The following is a 21435-nucleotide window of genomic DNA, read 5'->3' as shown; positions in this document are numbered from 1 at the left end:
AATTTGGGTAAATTGGAAGGGGAGGTGAACCATGAGAGACTATGGACTCTGAAAAACAACCCGAGGGTTTTGAAGGGACAGGGGGTGAGAGGTTGGGGGAACCAGGTGGTGGGTATTAGAGAGGGCACGGATTGCATGGAGCACTGGGTGTGGTGCAAAAATAATGAATATTGTTATACTGAAAATAAACAAAAAGTAAGTAAATTTTAAAAAATGCAAAAAAAATTGCAAGACTCGTATACTGAGAAAAACAAAACATCACTGAAAGAAATTAAAGAAGGTCTAAATAAATGGAAACATCCATATTCATGGATTACAAGATTTACTGTTATTAAAATGGCAATACTTCCTAAACCGATCTACAGAGTCAATGCAATGCATATCAAAATTCTAACTCCCATTTTCCAGAAACACACTAGCTGTGCTAAAATTCACCCGGAAATTCAAGGAACCCAGAACAACTAAAGCACTCTTAAAAAAAAAAAAAAAGGAAAACACTTCCTGATTTCAAAACTTATTACAAAACTACAGTAATGGTACTGGTATCATGATAGACATAGAGATCAATAGAATAGAATTGAGAGTCAAGAAATTAAACATCACATTTATGGTCAACCGAATTTCAACAAAGGCACCAAGGCAATTCAATGGGGGAAAGAATAGCCTTTCAACCAGTGGTGATGGACGAGTGGATATCCATAAGCAAGAGTGAAGTTGAACCACTCCCTCAACACCATATATAAAAATTAACTCAAAATGGACCAAATATCTACATTTAAGAACTAAACCTGTAAAATTCTCAGGCAGAAATCACAGGCATAATTCTTTGTGACCTGGGGTTTGGCAGTAGTTTCTTAAATATGATATCAAAAGCACATAATATGAAACATCAAAATTAAAAACTTTTGTGCCTCAGAAGACACCATCAAGAAAGTGAAGAGACTGCCTAGAGAATGGGAGAAAATGTTTGCAAATCATATATTAGAAAAGAGGTTTGTATCTAGAATACATTAAGGAGACTTACAAACTGACCAGTAAAAATCCAAATAAACCAATTAAAAAATGGGCCAAGGATCCAAATAGACATTTCTCCATAGAGGAAATACAAATGGCCAATAAGCACAGGAAAAGAGGCTCAACTTCATTAGCCATCAAGGACATGCAAGTTAAAAACACAATGAGATACCACTTCATACCTACTAAGATAGCTAAAATAAAAATGATAGACAATAAAGGTGTTGACTAATGTGGAGAAATTGGCACCCTTTTAACTTTGGCCTCTTAAAAACTGAAAACAGGTGTTCTAATAAAAACTTGTACATGAATGCTTATAGCAGCATTATTTATAATAGCAAAAAAAGTGAAAATCCACAAAAGGTCCATCAATTGATGACTAGATAAACAAAATATGGTATACTCACACAGTGGAATATTATTCAACCATAAAAAGGAATGAAGTATCAATACATGCCACAACATGGACAAACTTTGAAAACATTAAGTTAACTGAAAAAAGCCAGATGCAAAAGAATACATATTATATGATTCCATTTATATAAAACGTATATGTAGGTAAATCTATAAAGACAGGAAATAGATTAGTGGTTGCCAGGGGCTGGGGAGAAGTGGGAATATCGGGTAACTACCAATGCCTATGAGGTTTCTTTTCAGTGTGATGAAAATATTCTAGAATTAAATAACCATGATGGTTACACAACTCTGAATATGCTAAGAATTCCTGAATTGTATACTTTATTATTTTTAAAATATTTTATTTATTTATTTGACAGAGAGAGATCACAAGTAGGCAGAGAGGCAGGCAGAGCAAGAGGGGGAAGCAGGCTCCCTGCTGAGCAGAGAGCCTGATGCGGGGCTCGATGCCAGGACCATGACTTGAGCCGAAGGCAGAGGCTTAACCCCCTGAGCCAACCAGGCGCCCCTCAGTTGTATACTTTAAATTGGGAATTATATAGTATGTAAAATATAGCTCATTAAAGTTGTTCCAAAAGATATGGTTCTAAGTTCTAAATTGGTATGTAGAGCCTGCAGACACATATACACACAAACTATCATGACCTGTCCAAGAGTTCTGATGTGTTTCCAAGTGGTTTTAGATGGTTATCTGATACCTGATATCTGATGAATTGTCTCCTGCCCAGTATTTTGGAATATGTCATTGATAGCACACAGCAAGGATGCCCATTGTCTGTATTTTTAAACAATGTCAGAGTAACACTGGGCTAGTTATGGCTCAATTTATCCAGCACCCCCTTTTGTATCTTAGAATGTAAATCCCCAAAGGACAGGGCAGTCATGGCTGTCTAAAGTCTTGACATCTACCTTCCGGGCATTTCATAAAGGCGATTACATTAAAACCCACCTATCCCATAGTTGAGAGTAATAAGGGGTTTGTACAACTTCTTGTGCCAGGCTCTGGGAAAAAGAAGCAGCCCGCAGAGGCACCAGTTTTCAGGGGTTGTTGTATTTGCTATCGCTTTTAACTTCTATCTTTAAGGAACTCGGAAAATATTCAATAATATCAAATTAAAACATCTCCCAAGCAAAACTCATAACACATAGTAACAACAATACTGGGGCGCCTGGGTGGCTGAGTCAGTGAAGTGTCTGCCTTCAGCTCAGGTCATGATCTCAGGGTCCTAGAATCAAGCCCGTGTTGGGTTCCCTGCTCAGCAGGGAGTCTGCTTCTCCCTCTCCCTCTGCTGCTCGCCCGACTCATGCTCTCTCTTTCACACTCTCTGTCTCAAATAAATAAATAAAATCTTAAAATAACGATGACAACAACAGTAATATGAAATTCGGAACGATAGTAGCCTCTATGGAACAAGACACAAACATCTATGGGTCCTCTTTTGGAACTCCTACCTCTCATTTTCACAATATCAATATGCCTCTCTCATACTCAGTGTGCCATAAAATTCCGTGTCCCAGTTTCTCTCTGAGGCTCCTTCCTTCTCTTCTGTCCAGACTTCGGACCCTTCACTCTCTCTTTTCTTACTGGCATTCTCAATGTCTCCCTCTTTACTGGTTTCTTATTCTTTGTCTTCAAACAAGCACAAGTCTTTCTTAAAAACAAAACAAAACAAAACAACAACAACTAAAATGACCCAACTGCCCCTTCATCTAGCTATCATACTATTTATCTCCTTCCTTTCTTTGCCCAGCTGTCTCCATCTGCTGCCTCTACTGCTTCATTATCCATTTACCACAGGCTATTACCATCTGCATTTCCCCCCACTACTCTATTAGTCCATTCTCCTAAATATGCGCTCTTTAAGGTCAACTTGGATTGATTTTTCTGGTTTCTCAAGGCCCAGCTCAAACTACTTCTATAATAAACAATCATCTTTTCATCTTTTGTCTTTTAAGCCTCTTAATCACCTAACCATCTTATTTCTATTTCTGTACACCAGTTGGTTGCATGTTATTTTGCATTGTGTGTGCATGTATTCGTGCTTTCTCCAGCTTTCCTGCTGAATAGGATTTTCTCAAGGGCAAAAGCTATGTCTTCTGCTTCATTCGTGAGCATTCCATGGTACTTGGTACAGTTAAAATAGCATCTTGACTCACATAGCACTAAAAATCATGAACTCGTATGCTTGTAAACAGTAACATTTCATTTTTCTTCCCTTGATACTGGAGGTTGGGGAGGTCAAGAATCATTTCTCCTACAATCTAACTTTTTGCTTTTATTCTTCCCACTCTCTGAGCCACTGGCAATGGGACTATGGTATCTGTGTGCAGTTCTCATACCTTCGGTAGGATATATAATGGACATAGGAAAAGGCAAGTAAAACGACCGAGGGAAATACAGTTACAAGGAGAGTTCAGAAGTAAAACCAAGGTCTCATGGTATTAGAAAGGTGGAGGCCAAGAAAGGATATGTGATTATTATCTATGGGATTGCCGAAGTTACGCAAAGGGAAATGCAGACTTGTGCATTCAACCCTGGAACTCTAAGATTTTGTTTTCAAAGCAAATTTTACATATGAGAATTACCTTTCACTTCATGCAAAAGCTAGTAGAAGTTTGAACTTCCTCCAAAAATAATATAGCCGTAAGATATAAACAGATACTCAACAGAATTAGGAACACACATGGCTGGTAAATTTCTACAATGCACGGTTTCTCTCAAAAAACTGTGATGGTATAAAGATGTTCTGGGCAGATCCCCTAGCTTTTGAAGGGCTATTCCAGGAGGATCCCCATGCCATCCCACAGCACACCAGCAGCGCCCCTGTCAGATGTATACTGTTAGGCTAGAGGGACCACGAAGGAGATACATTCCACAGGAAAGGTGTCTATTAGTTAAACAAACAAACAAACAAACAAACAAAGTAAAGTAAGGATTAAAATGAAACAAGGAAACATTAAACATATATGACCAAGAACATTTAACATGAATTTTTTATACTGTAAATAAGTTTGCCTTTTAGCCTAGTGAACCCTTTCCATAAATCTGTTTTAGAAGTCAGGTTTCCAGTATGCTTTAGAAAAGCTTTTGTTAAAACTGAAGTATATTGATAAAGTGATTTAATATAGTTGAAAACAAGCTGCAGCACTCTAGCTGGACCCCCTGAAACCTTGTATTAGAGAAACATCTATATAGCATTATAGGAAACATTTACTGTAATTTGCCATCAATCTTTAAAAATAATAATGTTACGCTCCCAACATTGTTGTCTTTGTTAGTGCATTACTACTATTTTATTCATGTGGTTTGTTGTACTTATATGAATTATTCCCAATTCTACCACAATGTCCTGGGCTCTAATATCCTTTAAGTAAAAGATATCAAAACTATGGGTTGACTCAAAGGGCAGCTGAGTGCATTTTAATATCCACATGTCCTATGAACCAATATTGAAGAACCACAGAATTATACTGCAGGACTGTGTTCCATCCGAACGCACAGTGATTACCTGGGTGGGGTTGGTGCAGTTCTTTACTTTTGTACCACAAAATGAATCTTTACCTACTGGCTGGGTCTGTGAAATAAATGTCAGTGAAACTACAAGTAAATCTGAAATTCAACATTTTATTTAAGGTCCACAACTGTCATTGAATAAATTGCCTCCAATATAAATATGCCACAGGTAAAACTCGACAAAACACCACCACAACAAAGCAACAAAACAAAAACAAAAACAATCAACACACACACACACACACACACACACACACACATACACACACACACACACCCCTCTCCAGCTAGGTCTACAATGAAAGGAGGTCATGAAAGGTACATTTGGGTTGTTAACTTTGAATCCCAAAGGGGTATGTGTTCTGTTTTGATGAGGAGGAAGTCTTGCTGAATCCAGGTCTAAGAACTCTTACAGAAAAGATATACATTTCGCCACATGCATGCAGATTTTTAATCAAGACAGCTGTTACTTAAACAACTGGCCTTGAGAAAAGAAGTTTTAAAAGAAGAGGCTCAAAGAAGGGTCTTGAGCTAACATTAAAAGACTAGATCCTCTTTTCAGCTGTGCCTGTAGTTGTATCTATTATGCAAGCCAAGTCTCTTAACCTTCTTGTGTTTTCCTTTCTCAAGTGTAAAACAAGGGTAACAATAGCTGCTACAGCATAAAACTGTTATGTGGATGAAAGACATTAAAGTATTTTGAAATTGTAAATGTTCTCTAAGTGCAGACTGTTATTGTTACATACATGTCAGAAATCCAAACTTATAAGGCAGAAAACTGGGAATTAATTATTTGAATTACAACAGAATTCTCGGCAAGTAAATTTAAATGGCAACGTGGCTGGCACATTTTACAGACATACATTTCAACCATTTTCCAGGAGTTATACATGCCTTTTGCAAAAATAGGTCCACTTTTATTTGGAAGGGCTAATTGTTCTTCCCTAACTGCAGAATTCGAATTCACTGACTCCTAATGTACACAGCTGGAGGGGACCTTAGAGACAAGCCAGTCCCACAGAGCATCACCCCTTGTTTGTCAAAGCATTAGCAACTGGGAGGAGAATGGAGAGCAAAGAAAGGAAAGGGGAACGCAGGGGGAATTGCGGCAGGAATCTGACCCCCCCTCCCATTTTATCTGGAGAGATGTGGCTTTTATCTGTTTTTTTTTTTTTTTTTTAATTTGTGCTTTGCAGGTAAGGTATAATTTGCAAAATGTGTTTCCCTGCCTACTATCCCTCCTCCACTCCTTAAAAGTTTTAAAGCTGAAGGAGAGCAGAATTTACACCCCACAATATGATTCTTTGATGTAAGGATCATCCTGAAGAAATGGCAGACAGAAAAACCATGTAGAAGGTCCTTTGGTAAGGGGACATTTACATTTATAAGGGAAATTGACATGTGTAAGGGTGTTTCCCTCTCTGTACCAGGAAGATGATGTGTCTAAATCTCTAGAAACTCATCAGTGGAAAAAAGGACTTCACTCTGTCTAGCAGCCATACTCCAGCTCACTGTGCTTTGTCTGACAGCCTCATATAACTGGCTTCCCTCCCCGCCCCTGACAGCTTTTGTCTTGAGCTAGAGATAGTATGTAAGGTGGCGGCCTGGGCCATTCCAGGAGTTACTCTGTTTTCCTGGGTCTTTCCTGAGTATGCAGAGCACAAACATGTTATTAAACTGGTTTTTCTCCTTCCTGTTAATCTGTTTTTTTAAAAATTATTATTATTACAGCAGGGGTGGGTGGGTGCCTCAGCCTAGAAACTAGAAGGTTAGAGGGAAAATTATTTTTCAACCCGGACAAAGCCAACTCCCTCCTTTTTCAGATAAACCCGAGCCCAGAGAGATGAAGAGCTCTAGTCATTGCTTGGTCTAGGCTAACGCATCTTCAAGACAGGCTGTACGCTGTGTCATGTCAATCAGCTATATGTTGTTTCTAAGGTCATATATTCAGCAGACATTGAACTAGAAAGTACCTTTTCTTCCCCCTTCAACTTTGTGGAGATAGATCTTGTAGAATGAATTTAAGAGAAATGCCACTTTTCCCCAGGACAGACTTTTGCAAAAATTATAAAGGAGATAAAGGTGGACTTGAGTATCCTTTAGCTCTGTCTCCCCATCCACTCTTTTTGTTCCCATGCTCTATTTTGGCATCTAACCTACAAGAATTTAGTACCATCCACTACCCGATAAACTTCTTCCTTATTCAGATGACGGATGACAATGTTGGACTTCACCTGAGCCCTATGCTCCTGGAAAACTGCTGGGTAAGAAATCTACCCAAACTTTTGTCTTCCAAAACCTTCTCACTCTTTTATGTTTTAGGACATGGCTTACTGCAAAGCCAACAAACAAAAAACAAAAATAACCTTATTAAAAGCTCTTTCCCCTATGACTTATTAGATATGGCTTTCTGTCTACCCTTTGTCATGGATCCCATAAGAACTGCAGAAGACTCCTATGTTGACCTGTAACAACGCCAAAGAATGACATTTCCCCTTTTGCTGGAGCCTGCTGAAAGACCAGATACAGACCCTCCAATTGCCTATTCTTTGCCTCATAAATAATTACCTGAGATCAGAACTATTTGTTCTCCTTCAACTAGCTAGATGCGGATATAAACATTTCCTGGTCAGTTGACTGACTGAGACTTCTGAGTACAAGACAACCCCAGCTGTAAATCATCCCACATGTTCCTTATCCAGTACTCCTAGAAAAGTCTAAGGCAAAATCCACTTTGCTCAGACACTCTGCTCTTCCAGATCTGGAATGCTTTCCCTATTGCAATAGCCTGAATAAAATTAATTTCCCTACCTATTCAGTTTTTGCCTTTGACACTTCCTTAGAAAACCTCTTTAGCCATTTATATGTTTAGTCTGTGTTACATTATTTCAATAACAGATGAGAAAACAGAAGAGGTACAACCAAATGTCCTCTGTTCTGGTTCAGATTTCTCTCTGGTTCTTGACCCTTTTGGACCTCAGTTTCTTCATCTTTAAACAAAGACTTTGGATTTGATAATGTTTCAGATTTTAACATTCCATATTAGCTGCTAAATTACACTGTAATTATATTTAGTTCAATTTATGGATGTTATGTGACTCAGGTCTGGGAGTAAGCCTTTTACTTTTTTCTGTCCCTTGCTCTGTTTAAAGTAGTTGTTACATAATGTGCATTAAAGAGAAAGAGTTATGACTAGTTTATAAACTTCTAAGGTAGTAGGGGCTGTTTTAGTATAATGTTTTCAATTCTATAAATGTTTATTGAACAACTGACAGCTGGCTTTTCTGGCAGATTCCAATATGTGATTGTGACTTATGTCTTCTTTTTGAAATTAAATTCAAATTATTCAAGTACATTTCAAAAATAAAACATTAGCATACTAAATGTCTATAATCAAATATTCTGTTTTCTTTCATTTGGAAAACTACATGGTGAGAAAATTCTTTAGTCTCCTAAGGAGAAGCGGATATATATAACTACTGTTAATGGGGAAACAATTCCAGTAGAATTTGGTTTTCTTTTTACAGTGTCATTCTATTTATCCATCTTTGACAATGAGGGTAATGATGATTATGAAATAGTAGATGTTAACTTGCTAAACAAAGAGAGATCAAACTTTGAGAAGAGAAAACATAAATCTCAAGAAGGCCATCATTTGTGGAAAACCTGATAGCAGTTTGAAGCAGGATCTACAGTACCTAATGGGATGTCAATAAACTCAAGGTAATTTTCCAATCACTTGTTCCAATAATTACTGCTAACTTTAACTGGGTGCCTGGCACTGTGCACTAAAACCATTATCTCACTTGTTCCTCCCAACCAACTTATGAGACAAGTACTATTATTATCGTCCTTGTGTTGCAGAAGAGGATATTAGTTCAGCAAGGTTGTATCAACTCATTGCCTGAGGCTTGAGAGCCAGGAAATGACACAGTGTTCAAAGCCAGATGAGTCTGACTCCACAGTCTAGGATCTTAACCACAGCCCTACAATGTCCAGTCCTCTAGGAGAGTGAGGAAATCAATGTAAAAAAGGATTATTTGTTTTTTGGTTTTGTATTTTAATGCATACAAGATCATTAAGACAAGCTTCTACAACTGTATTTATGGGGTATGTGATGTCTAGAAAATCATAACGGGATACAGCTGACCAGTTGAAAATATCCTTTTAGGTATATTTCATCTTCTGCAAGGTTTGGTTTAGTGTACACATGGCATTATAAAACAGGAGCTATGTTTTTACTCGGTGAGTGATATGCAGTAAAGACCTAATACAGCAGAACCATGATGTGCAGTTACAGTTAAGGTTTTGTTCAGACTGCCACAAAAAATCAGTTTAAGATAACAAGTTGGTATATATGGCATCAATCCTTAATAATTTTTCCTCATAAAGTATTAAATTGGAATTGTTCAGCCTGTTTGTTGTTATAATTGAGCAGAAACTTAAAAACGTTTTTTCATTTATGAAACTTGTTACAACATATTAAAATATAGCTGTATAGAATTTCTCTAAAAGCCATCATGAATAGACTCTGGGGCTTTGCTTTCATTAGGTAAAGTGACTTTTGTGGTTTTCATATACGTTTCGTGTGTGAATTTCTGTACAGGGTAGAGAAAATCTCTGAAATCAGATTGCCAGTTTCTAGCTTTGTGACCTTGGGCAAGTTACTTAACCTCTCTGGGCCTCTGTTTCTTTATTTGGAAAATGAGGTCCGTAATGTTACCTTCATGATATAATACATGTGAAGGGTCCGGAATAATTCTTGGCACATGGTTAATTATGCAAAAAATTCCAGTCATCAGAAAACTCCAGCTAACCCCTGGACAACACTGGGGTTAGGTATAGCCATCTCCTCCCTCTTAACCCCATGCAGTCAAATAATCCTCGTATAACTTGTGACTCCCCGAAAACTTAACTTGAAGCCTTACCAGTAATACAAACAGTTGATTAACATGGATTTCATATGTTACATGTAATATATACTGTTTTCCTACAATAAAGTAACCTAGAGGAAATAAATGTTATTAAGAAAATCATAAAGAGGAGAAAATACATTTCCAGCCCTGTGTTGTATTTATTGAAAAAAATCTGTAGAGGACCTGGGCAATTCAAACCCATGTTATTCAAGGGTCAACGGTACTTTGTGGAAAGGAATTACAGATGTCTGAATTAGAGTAAACAAATGAATATGCTCTGGTAACGACTATGTAGTGACCTTCTGTCTTGCATGTTTTATTTTCCTCAAACAGATAACTCATGAATTTCAAGTGTGAATGGCAAGAAACCCCTAGGCACCAAATGGTGGCTCTTGCGCTTGCACATATAAAGGAATCAAAGAGTGGGAAAGAAGATAAGAGAGAAAAAGCCAGAGTCCAAGTGTACTCAGACCCTTTCCTCTGTCATCTCTGACCCTCAGCCCGTCTCAGCAGCAACAATGGAATTGCTGGGAAAGGTCAGCCCAGGCTAGAGACAGTATTTCTAAACGAGGACATAAAGCAAGCTGCATTGTGAATCAAAAACTAGGACAAATCATAATGTTTTCCTGAAACCTAAGCATGAGTTTTACTGAAGCATAGACCAAAGCAGAATTATATTTTCAAAAGCAAGCAAAAACCAAACAGCACACCCTACCAATAACCCCCAAAAGAAACTAGAAACACAAGTAAAGATTAGTAACTCGAGCAGTTACAAAACAAAATATCTTGTTTGCAACTCATCAGCCAAAGTAAGACAGTCTTATTACCCCATAAGATTTTAAGTTTCTTGAGGGTAGGGTTTGGGTCATTCATTCATTCATCTGTTTGAATGTGATCTCCTAAAAATATTTAGGATTGTGCTCTATGTTCCGTTTTCAATTTCTGCTTTTGGAATTGACATCCTGAAATTTTACATTGAGTCCCTGTGTGCTGAATCCTATTTCTAGAGAAATTAGAATAGAAACTTCCAGCTATTTTCAATACTTGTATATTGAGACTCAGATCATTCAATGTGAAGATGTTGGGAGTGCTGGTATGTGACATTTATTGTAAATAAGTCAGGTAGCTCAAGCTTACATTGGTTAAATTGAACAATTCAGTACTCAGAGTACTTTTTATTTTTTCCAACTGCAAAGAATTCATGTTCCCCACTAGAAAAAAAGTCATGTTCCCCCACTTTGACATAAACATTCACCCTTATATTAAGCATAAAAGGCTTTTTCTTATTATAAACAGAAGAAATTTCCATATACCCTTTGTAAAATGTTATATATAAATGTTAGGCTTGGACACAGCGAACTTAATCAAAATCCCATGTTGCTTCAGGGTAGTTATATGTGAAATGCAATTTCCATTGTATTGAAACCTCCATCCTGTAAATATTTATCTATTTTCAAAATTGCCTACATATTTGAAAAGTTTAATTGGTTTATACTCAAGGCACTAGAGAAAGGAAAATTTGCTTTCATAAGACATTTACATGTATTTATTCTGTCCACGTAGAGTATTTCTTTCGAGTGATCATGAAATTTAATGTGAAGTGAAACCATCCCAGCTTTGGTTCTAATAACCGAATTAGAAGAAAAGTAATCAATAATCAATAAATCAGTCATTTTGATCACTGTACCTTTTTTCTCTGATTTATCGGAAACTTTTCCTCCAATTGGAGAGTAAGTAGTATCCACGGATTCGGTCCCTCTGTTCCCTTTGCTAACTCCATTTTCATAGAGCTGTCCTTCAACTGGTTGCAACTGCCAAGTCAGGCCGAACAAATGTACTGCTGCAAGAAAACAAGCCATACATGAACTTATTCCAGACTTGCTGAGGAAGTCTCCAAACCAGCTGTCTCTTTCCACCTAAAAATGCCATGACCAGTTTTCTTTTAGCTGGGCCAAGCAGCTTGGAGGCTCTAGCTATCCCAGTGATAGACATTGGGACATTAGTGAAGCAACCACAATGGGATTAGATGCTGGTCTTCAACACTGTTATCCCTTCTCATTTCCCTTGGTCATGGAACTCTACTTTGTATATGGAAACTGCAGAGTGATGGTGGACAGGCAATTATGAGAACATGGTAGGCCTTCACTAAGCCAGTTTCCTGAGTGCCTGGTATGCATAAGGTCCCATGATAGCTACTGCAGATGTTAAACTATAGATGCCTATTAGGGTAGGAGTTGGAAGAATACAAGTGTAAAATTACTATAATGCAGCATAACTGACACAGTACAGGCTCAGTTGTTACCAGATTAAAAAATACCTGTGTTGATCAGAGTGTAGTGGGCACTCTCATATACTCTTCATGAGAGCATTAAAAGAAAACACCCACCCTTGTGGAAGGTAACGTAGCATCATTTATCAAAAAACCTTAAAATTTGGCTTACCCTTTTAGCCTACAATTCCATTTCTATGAGTTAATTATGAATGTGTACAAACTAAAAAGCTATCTATTGTAACACTTAAAAATTAGTAGAAAGTTATGATGAATCTAAATATTCATCAGAAGGAAATTAATGAAATAGCTGGTATTACAAATAGTACAAGGTTACACTGCTATTAAATCATGATACAGAAGATTATGAACTGGCATGGGAATAATTATGATGCATCAAATGAAAAACATCAGGCTACTGAACAGTATGAATAGAATGATCTATAATATGTGTGTGTGTGTGTAGATGTGTTGATGTCTGGGGAGAGAGAGGGCTAGGAGGATATATAGCAACATGTTCACAACATGGAGGTTATGGAGGATTTTCATTTCCTTCTTTAGGATTTATGTATTGTTGATACATTTTACAATGAAAATGGGCAGTGTTTGCCATCTGGGGGAAGAGAATTTTTGTTTGAAAAGAAATGGTTTATTCTCTAGTTTCAAATAAAATGCCTTACAAAATATTTTTTAAGAAGAAAAGAAGTGGTTTATTTTTCAATTGCTGTGGCTAAAACTTTCAGTTCTATATGTTAAATAACAGTGGTGAGAGTGGACATCCCTGTCTTGTTCCTGACTGTAGGGGAAAAGCTGTTTCTCCTCACTGAGGATGATGTTAGGTGTGGGTATCCATATATGGCCTTTATTATGTTGAGGTATGTTCCCTCTAAATCTACTTTGTTGAGTGTTTTTATTATGAATGGATGTTGTACTTAGTCTGATGATTTTTTCTGTATCTATTACATTGGGCATATGATTCTTATCCTTTTATTAATGTGGTGTATCTCATTGATTGGTTTGTGAATACTGAACCACCCTTGCAACCCAGGAATAAAATACCACCTCACACCTGTCAGCATGGCTAAAATCAACAACACAAGAGATAATAGATGTTGGTGAGGAGGTGGAGAAAGAGGAATCCTCTTACACTGTTGGTGGGAAAGCAAACTGGGGAAGCCACTCTGGAAAACAGTATGGAGTTTCCTCAATAAGTTAAAAATAGAACCCTACAATCTAGCAATTGCAGTACTGGGTTATTTACCCAAAGAATACAAAAACATTAATTCAAAGGGATACATGCAACCCCAGGTTTAAAACAGAATTATCAACAATAGCCAAATTATGGAAATAGCCCAAGTATCCATCGACTGATGAATGGATAAAGGAGATGTGAGATATATATATACATGGTGAAATATTACTCAGCCATAAAAAAGAATGAAATCTTGCCATTCGCAAAGATATGGACAGAGCTAGAGGGTATAATGCTGAGCAAATAAATCAGAGAAAGCCCAATACCATATGATTTCACACATACGTGGAATTTAAGAAATAAAACAAATGAGCGAAGGGGAAAAAAGAGAGGGAGGCAAACCAAGAAACAGACTCTAAATTCTAGAGAACACATATCTGAAAAACTTAATTGTTTTATACTCAAGGTATAGACTCTCTGATGATTACCAGAGAGGAGGTGGTGGTGGTCGTGGAATGGGTCAGACAGGTAATGGGGATTAAGGAGGGCACTTGTGATGATTATGGACTGTTGTATGGAAGTGTCGCATCTCTAAATTGTACACCTGAAACTCACAATACAATGCATGTTAACTAACCAGAATTAAAATAAAAACTTAAAAAAAAAGATGTGGTTTAAAGGAACAACAGATTAAAATTGGCTTGGCTGATCAGGGATGCTTTAACGAGGTAGGATTTGAGATGAACCTTGAAAAATGTGTAGGGCTCTGACAGATGACAGCAATGGGTAGGGTGAGGGGTCAGCTTGAAGAAAATATGACATTGTAAAGCACAACATGCATTTGAGGCAAAGGAAATTGCTGGGGTTGGCTAGAGTATAGTTACGCATAGATGGTAGTGGAAGTTAAGGCTCAAAGGGAGGATTAGGGCCATATTGTAGAGGACGCTGAATGCCACACTTAGATATTTGGATTCAATTTATTAGGCAGCAGGGAGGCATTGCTATTTTCTGAGCAAATGAGTGTTATGATCAGTTTTCTTTAGGAAGATTAATTTGATAGCAATGGGGAGCACTGATGGTTTCTAGGTAAAGAAATGGTATCATCAGAGCACCCTTTGCGGAAAGATAAATCCAATACTAGTGTGGAGAACAACGAATTGGAGGCCTAAGGATTTGGCAGGCACACAAATTGGGATGGCATTGCAATAATCAAGGTGAGAAATAATGAGCGTCTCAATTAGGGCAGTGGCAGTGGGAGTGCAAAGAAAGCGATTCCTTAAGGAGAAATGGCATAAATGTCATCTCAGGGTTTGGCAGCTAGTTGTGTTGTGTGTGTGTGTGTGTGTGTGTGTGTGTGTGTTTGTGTGTGTGCACCTGTGTGCTCATGTACACATGTGAATATTCTGGGGGCAAGAATAGAAAAAAATGAGGGAAAAGGAGAAATCCAAGGTTTAGGTTTTGAGCCTGAGTAACTGAAAGCATGGGGCAGTGATTTAATAGAGTTAAGGGATTCTGCACTTAGCCCAACACTAGCTACAGATAACTGGTGCTGGAGATGTGTTTGTTAAATGATGACTAGTTGAACTAGCTGTTGATTGATGACTACTTGGTTTGTGGCAGTGTGGGGTGCTGGGAGAAATATAATGAATTCATCTTTGGAGGTGCTGGGTTCCACCCGCCAATGGGCTATCCAGACAGTCATGTTTGACCTAGGAGCTTTGGAGGTTTGAAGTTCTGATGAAGTATTAAAGTTAGAACAAGACTGTGGAATCATGTATGCACAGAGGCAACAGCTGACATTGTGAGAGTGAATGAGGTCACTGAGGGCAGATAATGTTGGAAGAAAACAATAACTAGGACAGAAGCTCTGGAAATCCTTTTATCTGTTTTCTCATTGCAATTTTAAACATCAACCAAATCTTACCAAAAGGGGGTATCTGCTCTTGACCCACTAACCTTTTCCTTTATGTTCCTAGGCAGAGTGAAAGGGGCTAATTTGTATGTCTGATACTCACATACAGTATATGGATTTGCAACTGAGAACAGGAAAGCTAGTCAGATAGCCTATTTAAAAATCATTCATCCACTTTTGGTTGGAGCTAGAGATTTCTAACACCTACCTTCTAATTTATCTTTAAAACTTTTAAGCATTTAATTGCTTTCTATCCTTTTCTTTGGATTAAGGCCAGTGTTGCCTGATGAATTTCTCTTGCAATTACTGGAAACCCTTGAAACTCAAATGATAGTGGTACTGAGTCAGGTACAGTATGGCAAAAGACTCAAAGTATGGTTAGTTTAACATTCTCCTTTAAAGAGGCTTATTATTTTTTTAAGAAAATTTTATCTACTCTGTTCCCCAATAATGTGAATATGACGGATGTTAGAAGCCATATTGAAAATGTGTTGGATTCCCTTGGTTCAGTTACTTTTGTGAAATTAGATTGACCATAAGGAACAAAAGGCATAGTAGTTTTCATTTTAAAGTTCAAGGGGGATATTTTATACACTTTAAGTTAAGCCAGTTTCCTGAGGGCACTCAAAAATGACAGAAAAAATTCTCAGCCATGTGCTGAGAATCACTTCAAAATAATAAGGCAAGGATTAATTTTTCACCACAGAATGAATTAGGCTGCTTCCAGCCAATCAAGACAGATAGAGAGGTGTGGGCACATTTAGTAGAACACCCTTTCAGGGCAGTGAACCTTTATAATTTTTTGAGTTTACTTTGTCCTTTACAGGCAAGAAGCTATTTGTAATGTATATTTGTATGAATACATAATGCAAGTTAACTTACTTGCTATAGACTATGGGTACCAAAGAAAAACCACATAGTCCTTCCTCTCCTCCAAAATGAACTTTCCTCTGTTGATTTGAGAAAGGAAGTCAAAACGTATGTGCAGGTAGACTAAGGTAACTACATAACTCCAGTCTTTGTGTTTTATCAGAAATAATGTTTTGTTCATATTAAGACCAATAAAATTAAATTATATTGATCTTTGGGACATACCCATACATCACTGGAAAGATACAGCAGTACTTTCTATAGGGGATGTATTTATTAATTCATTCAACAAATATCTTCAAAGCATATCCTGGCACATTGGAAACATTGGAAATACATGCAAAGGCAAAAAAAATATTTAACAGCCAGGACACCATAGGTACTGGCAGATCAACAGGGATTCGGAAATGAACAGCCAATGCAGCCTCACCAGGACACACTGATGGCACATCAGCCTTGGATGCAGGATGAAGATACAGAGTCTTCAGCTTCTAGTGGATCTCCAATCAGATCTATGCTATGTATTTATAGCCACATTTTGAGGCAAGTCTCCCAAAACCAAGTATAGACATTATAAACCAACTGTTAGAATTAAGGGTATAGCTGGTAATGAACAGACAGTATTAAATTATATTATAGATTGATTCAACAAATATTTTTTTGAGTGCCTACTTGCACCAGGCACTGTTTTTCTAAGTTTATAGCAGTGAATGAAATTTTTTATAAAATCTCTACCTTCCCAGAACTCATATGAGAGGGTGGTGGGTTTAGACATGTAGACAATGAATAAAAATATGCTATAATTAATATAATATAGCTGTGTGGAAACAAAGAAGGCTCAGAGGAGGTAATATTTGAACCAAGTTTTGAATGGAGTGAAGTCATATGAATATTTAGTTGAAGAACCTTCCAGGAGGAAGGAATAGCAATTACACAAAACCCTTAAGCTTTTTGGGGAATGTGTGAGGAACACTAAGGATCCTAGTATGAATGGAGCTCAGTCAAGAAGAAGAGTGGTAGGAAAACTTTTTAACTGAGGAATTGCACCCATGATTGTACTATCTCTGTGTTCTAACCAACTTCACAAACTGGCCACTCATAAACTTTATAAGTTAATAGAAAGTAATATAACTAAAATCACCCATACTGGAACATCCACCTCCAAATGAGCAATGCTGGTTATAGTAGGTCTAATCGAAGTACTCCTGGCCCAAAGTCAAAGTTATTTTTCCTAAAGACATATATAAAAATATACATCCTCAGTGAGTAAAGATTGACATGACCCAGATCTCTCCAGGATTACCAGTACCGTATCACTGCACTTTACTGAAATTCAATGGCAAGAAAGAATGTATATGCCTATTCAGATATTCCAGGAATAATGTCTTTTCAGCTTATTAAGAATGGCAGTCCTTAATGCTCCTCTAACAAATATTCCTTAGAGTTGAGTCTTGTACATTTTATAATTATTATCCTTTTTGGTTTATCCAATTGCACAAAGCTACACTCTGAAATTATAAATGTATTACAAAGGTAACAAATGGAGTATCTCATCATGCCTGATCACCAAACTCAATCAAGCACCTTGGATCTCAAGGCAGGCTAACTTTGGGAGAATAAGCTCTTCTTAACTTGCACATTTCTCTAGGCTGAAAGCTCCGAGTCTCTTTGCAGTCACTTCTCTGTACTCTCTGTTGGAACGTTGGTCTTTTTCTCTTAAGTAAGACTGATGGTCTCTATTAATATTTATAATTGATACTGCTTCTTCATTCCATTTCCCTTCAAAAGGCAAAAATATTCCCCTCTGGGAGAGACCATAGGAGTGCTTCAGAAGTAGAAGTAGGAAATCAGTGCTGAATGACCTAGGTCTGTACTGTCCAGCATGGTGGCCACTTGCACATGTGTCTGCCAAACATCTGAAATATGGCTAGTCAGAATTGAAGCCTTAATATAAAAGAAAAAATAGAATATATCCAATAAATAATTGCTATAGTAACTACATATTGAAATGACAATATTTTAGATATATATTCAATTTAATAAGAATTTTAATTAATCCCAACTTTTTTTTCACATATTGAATGTGGCTACTGTGAAATTTTAAATTACACATGTGGTTTGCTTTGTATTTGTATTGGCCAATGTTGATCTTGCCTATCTAGAACATTTCACAAAGAGATGGGATCTATCACATTATATCGAAGCTATCCATTGATATGTCTACCTCATTATTATGAAAGCATTCAAAGGGAAGGGTCTATGTCTTTGTTTTTCTATCCCTGGTCCTAAACTCGGTGCCTGGTAGTCAGGAGGTACTCTACTTACATACTTCTGATGCGACTATAAAGCGGTAAAGGACCTTTAGAAAACAATTTTGTGATAACAATCAAAATTTAAATTGGGAATATTCCTTGACCAAGGAATTCAACTTCCAGGAATCTACTAAAGAAATAATCACGGTTGTGTACGAAGGAGTATGTACAAGGGAATTCAACCTAACATTGTTAACATAATGGCTTTGTTAATATAGTTAAGAAAAAAAAAAAGCACCACCAATTACATCCATCTCTGAGAAGATGATATATCCAAGCTATGAAATCTTATGTAAGAATTAAAAGGACTGATCTCAAGAGACTGTCAGATTGAAGGAGACATGACAATTAAATGCAATGTGGGATCCTAGATAGGATCCTGGAACAGGAAAAAAAAAAAAAAAAGGAAAAACTGGAGAAACCAGTATTAAACTCTTGAGTTAATAGCATCACACCAATGTTAATCTCTTACTTTTAATAATTGTACTATGGTTATGCAAGATGTTAATACTGGCAGCTGAGTGACAGGTATACAGCAATTCAGAGCTACATCTGCTCACTTTTCTGTAAGTCTAAATTTATTTCAAAATAAAAAGCCTAAAAAGAAAAAAAGAACTGATTCAGTGGTGTGCTGTAGCAAGCTTATACTGGTTTATAAGAGCCAACTGTGCACATGTCTTCCCAATTCCACCTTCAATGACTTCATGTTGGTAGTTGAAATCACCCATGGTGGGTTTATGAACATTCCAGGAACCAGAAAACATTGCAAATCTTTTTTTTTTCCACAGAGAGCTTGTTGTCAAACATCAACACACCCCTGGTTGACCTACACGTACTGACATGAAAAGAGCTCTAGGTTTTGTATAAAAAACACTGTAGAACAATGCATATCTGATGATCCTGTTTAAGTTAAAAAAAAGTATCTCTTTATATATAAATGCATACAGAGAGAACTGGAAGGATCATACCCCCAAATCGTTGATCTTTACAATGGGGAGCTGGGACTTCAACATTTTCATAGTAATTTTAGAATCTTTTACAATGATAACGTATTCATGTTGTGTTATATAATAAAAAATACTAGGTGCTCAACAAACCTTCTTTTCCTTTTAAGATTTTATTTATTTGTTAGAGGGAGAGAGAGCATCAGGCAGAGGGAGAAGCAGGGTCCCTGCTAAGCAGGGACCTTGGGATCATGACCCAAGCTGAAGGCAGATGCCTAATTGACTGAGCCATCCAGGTGCCCCCAACAAAACTTTTTAATTTTTCATTATTTTTTAAAGATTTATTTATTTGTTTTAGAGAGGAGAGAGTGCATGTTGAGGAAGGGCAGAGGGAGAGGGAAAGAGAGAATCTCCAGGAGACTCTGAGCAGCCCCACTTGGGGCTTGATCTCAGGATGGTGAGATCACGACCTGAGCTGAAACCAAGAGTTGGACACTTTACCAACTGCACCACCCAGATGCCCTCCACCCCCAACAAACCTTTTTTTTTTTTTTAAAGCTGAATGAATAGATGCATTGGTTTTTTCATTCTCTTGTATTAGTATCTTCTGTCTAAAACAAAACTTTTTGGAACAATTTAAAGCAGAAGAGCAATTCAGCAATTAAATAAGGACAACCCCAAACACATAAAACAGATAAAACAGAACTCTTGATTGAAAGAGATTGAGGTTCTAAAAGAGTTGCCCCCAAATTCCAAAGACATAATTTGAAATCTACTGGTCTCAAAAATTATCCTCAGAATATCTGAACGAGAAAAATGTGGGTGTTTGGAAGAACTCTCTTTTGGCAGTTAAATCTATTGTAATACCTCTAACAATGGTACTGTCAGGACATATGAAACCTTTCATGTTATTCTGTATCTTTTGGTATTTTGTGTCCACTCTCTTCTAGGTAATACTAAAACCCACTTAATAACAAGATAAATTTGGATTTGATACTAAATACACAAGTAAACCTTGAAACTGCACTCTAAGTTTGCTTTCAAGGAATTCACCTTACATCTCAAAAGGTACACGTATTCAGCTAAGAAAGGTTTATTTGTTGCAAGAATTTTTTGGTGTTACCTTCTAATTCTACTAAATAACCTATTTAGAAAGTTTGAAATCTGTCTCACAAACAAAATCCTGCCCATAATAGATGAAGTCATAAGTTTCAAATCCTGCCAAGATAAAAGTATGTGATATTTTTCAAGATAATTTGTTTTTCCTTTCTTTCAGCCATTCTTCCTCCACTGGTTCCCTCACTTATCTTGCTTCATGTTCCTTCAGGCTAGAGAATGATACTGCTTTTGCACTTTACTTCCAAAGCTTGTCAGGCTATAGATCTACTTGTATGCTGAACAGTTCCCTTCCTGAAAAATATGCCAAGTACATTATCCAGATGGTGACCCCTGATGACTTCAGGCTTTCAAGTTAACTCCTAGGGGAAGCCATTTCAGCAGACCAATAGTTCAGTGGACATTATGTGATGCTAGATGCTTCCGTAATAAGGAACATCACTGCAGAAATAAAGGCTACTTGAATTAAATGCAGTGACTGCTAATATTACAGAAACCAGGTTACCTTTCTATCTTAAAATAAATCCCATTTTCATTATATTGAACATCAAATTGGTATACGAGTGAACTATAGTCCTTTGATAAATTACCTTCAGATCTTGGTTTTATCCAGGTAATAACCAGATTGCATGCAAGATGGAAAACCATTAGTTTTCAGAGAAGCATTTTTGAAGAACTAAATAAAGTAAGCAATGCGTGTTTGTTTATGGTGGCTTCCGTTTGCTTCAGCAAGTTTCATTCACGTTTTCTTTTTTTCCTAGGGTTATACATATACATTTTCTACTAAAAATATTATTTGTGCTTGTACTACCTCGTGGGCATAAATAAAACATACGTAACTGTTCCTTTTCAAAGTAATCTGAATGGAGTCAAAATGGCTTTGAGATTCCTCTCAAACATTTTTGGAAGCCTGAAAAGCTGTTGTGTTGGGGCTGGGTAAGACTTCCTTTGAAAGAAAG

The 21435-nt window shown here is 37.1% G+C and overlaps 1 protein-coding gene across 1 annotated transcript in view; it reads right to left on the bottom strand.

Moving 5' to 3' along the window:
- The window catches only part of TENM1 (teneurin transmembrane protein 1), a 792472-nt gene that overhangs the window by 269476 nt on the left and 501561 nt on the right, over positions 1 to 21435 (bottom strand). The window contains exon 8 of the mRNA XM_044235713.1: positions 11549 to 11701. Coding sequence (XP_044091648.1) covers positions 11549 to 11701 — 153 coding nt within the window. The remainder of the gene's footprint in view (positions 1 to 11548; positions 11702 to 21435) is intronic.

The sequence above is a fragment of the Neovison vison genome, chromosome X (assembly GCF_020171115.1).
Source record: "Neovison vison isolate M4711 chromosome X, ASM_NN_V1, whole genome shotgun sequence".
Lineage (NCBI taxonomy): Eukaryota > Metazoa > Chordata > Mammalia > Carnivora > Mustelidae > Neogale > Neogale vison.
Note: the sequence above shows the minus strand (reverse complement) of the source record. Positions and strands in the feature narration are given on the sequence as shown.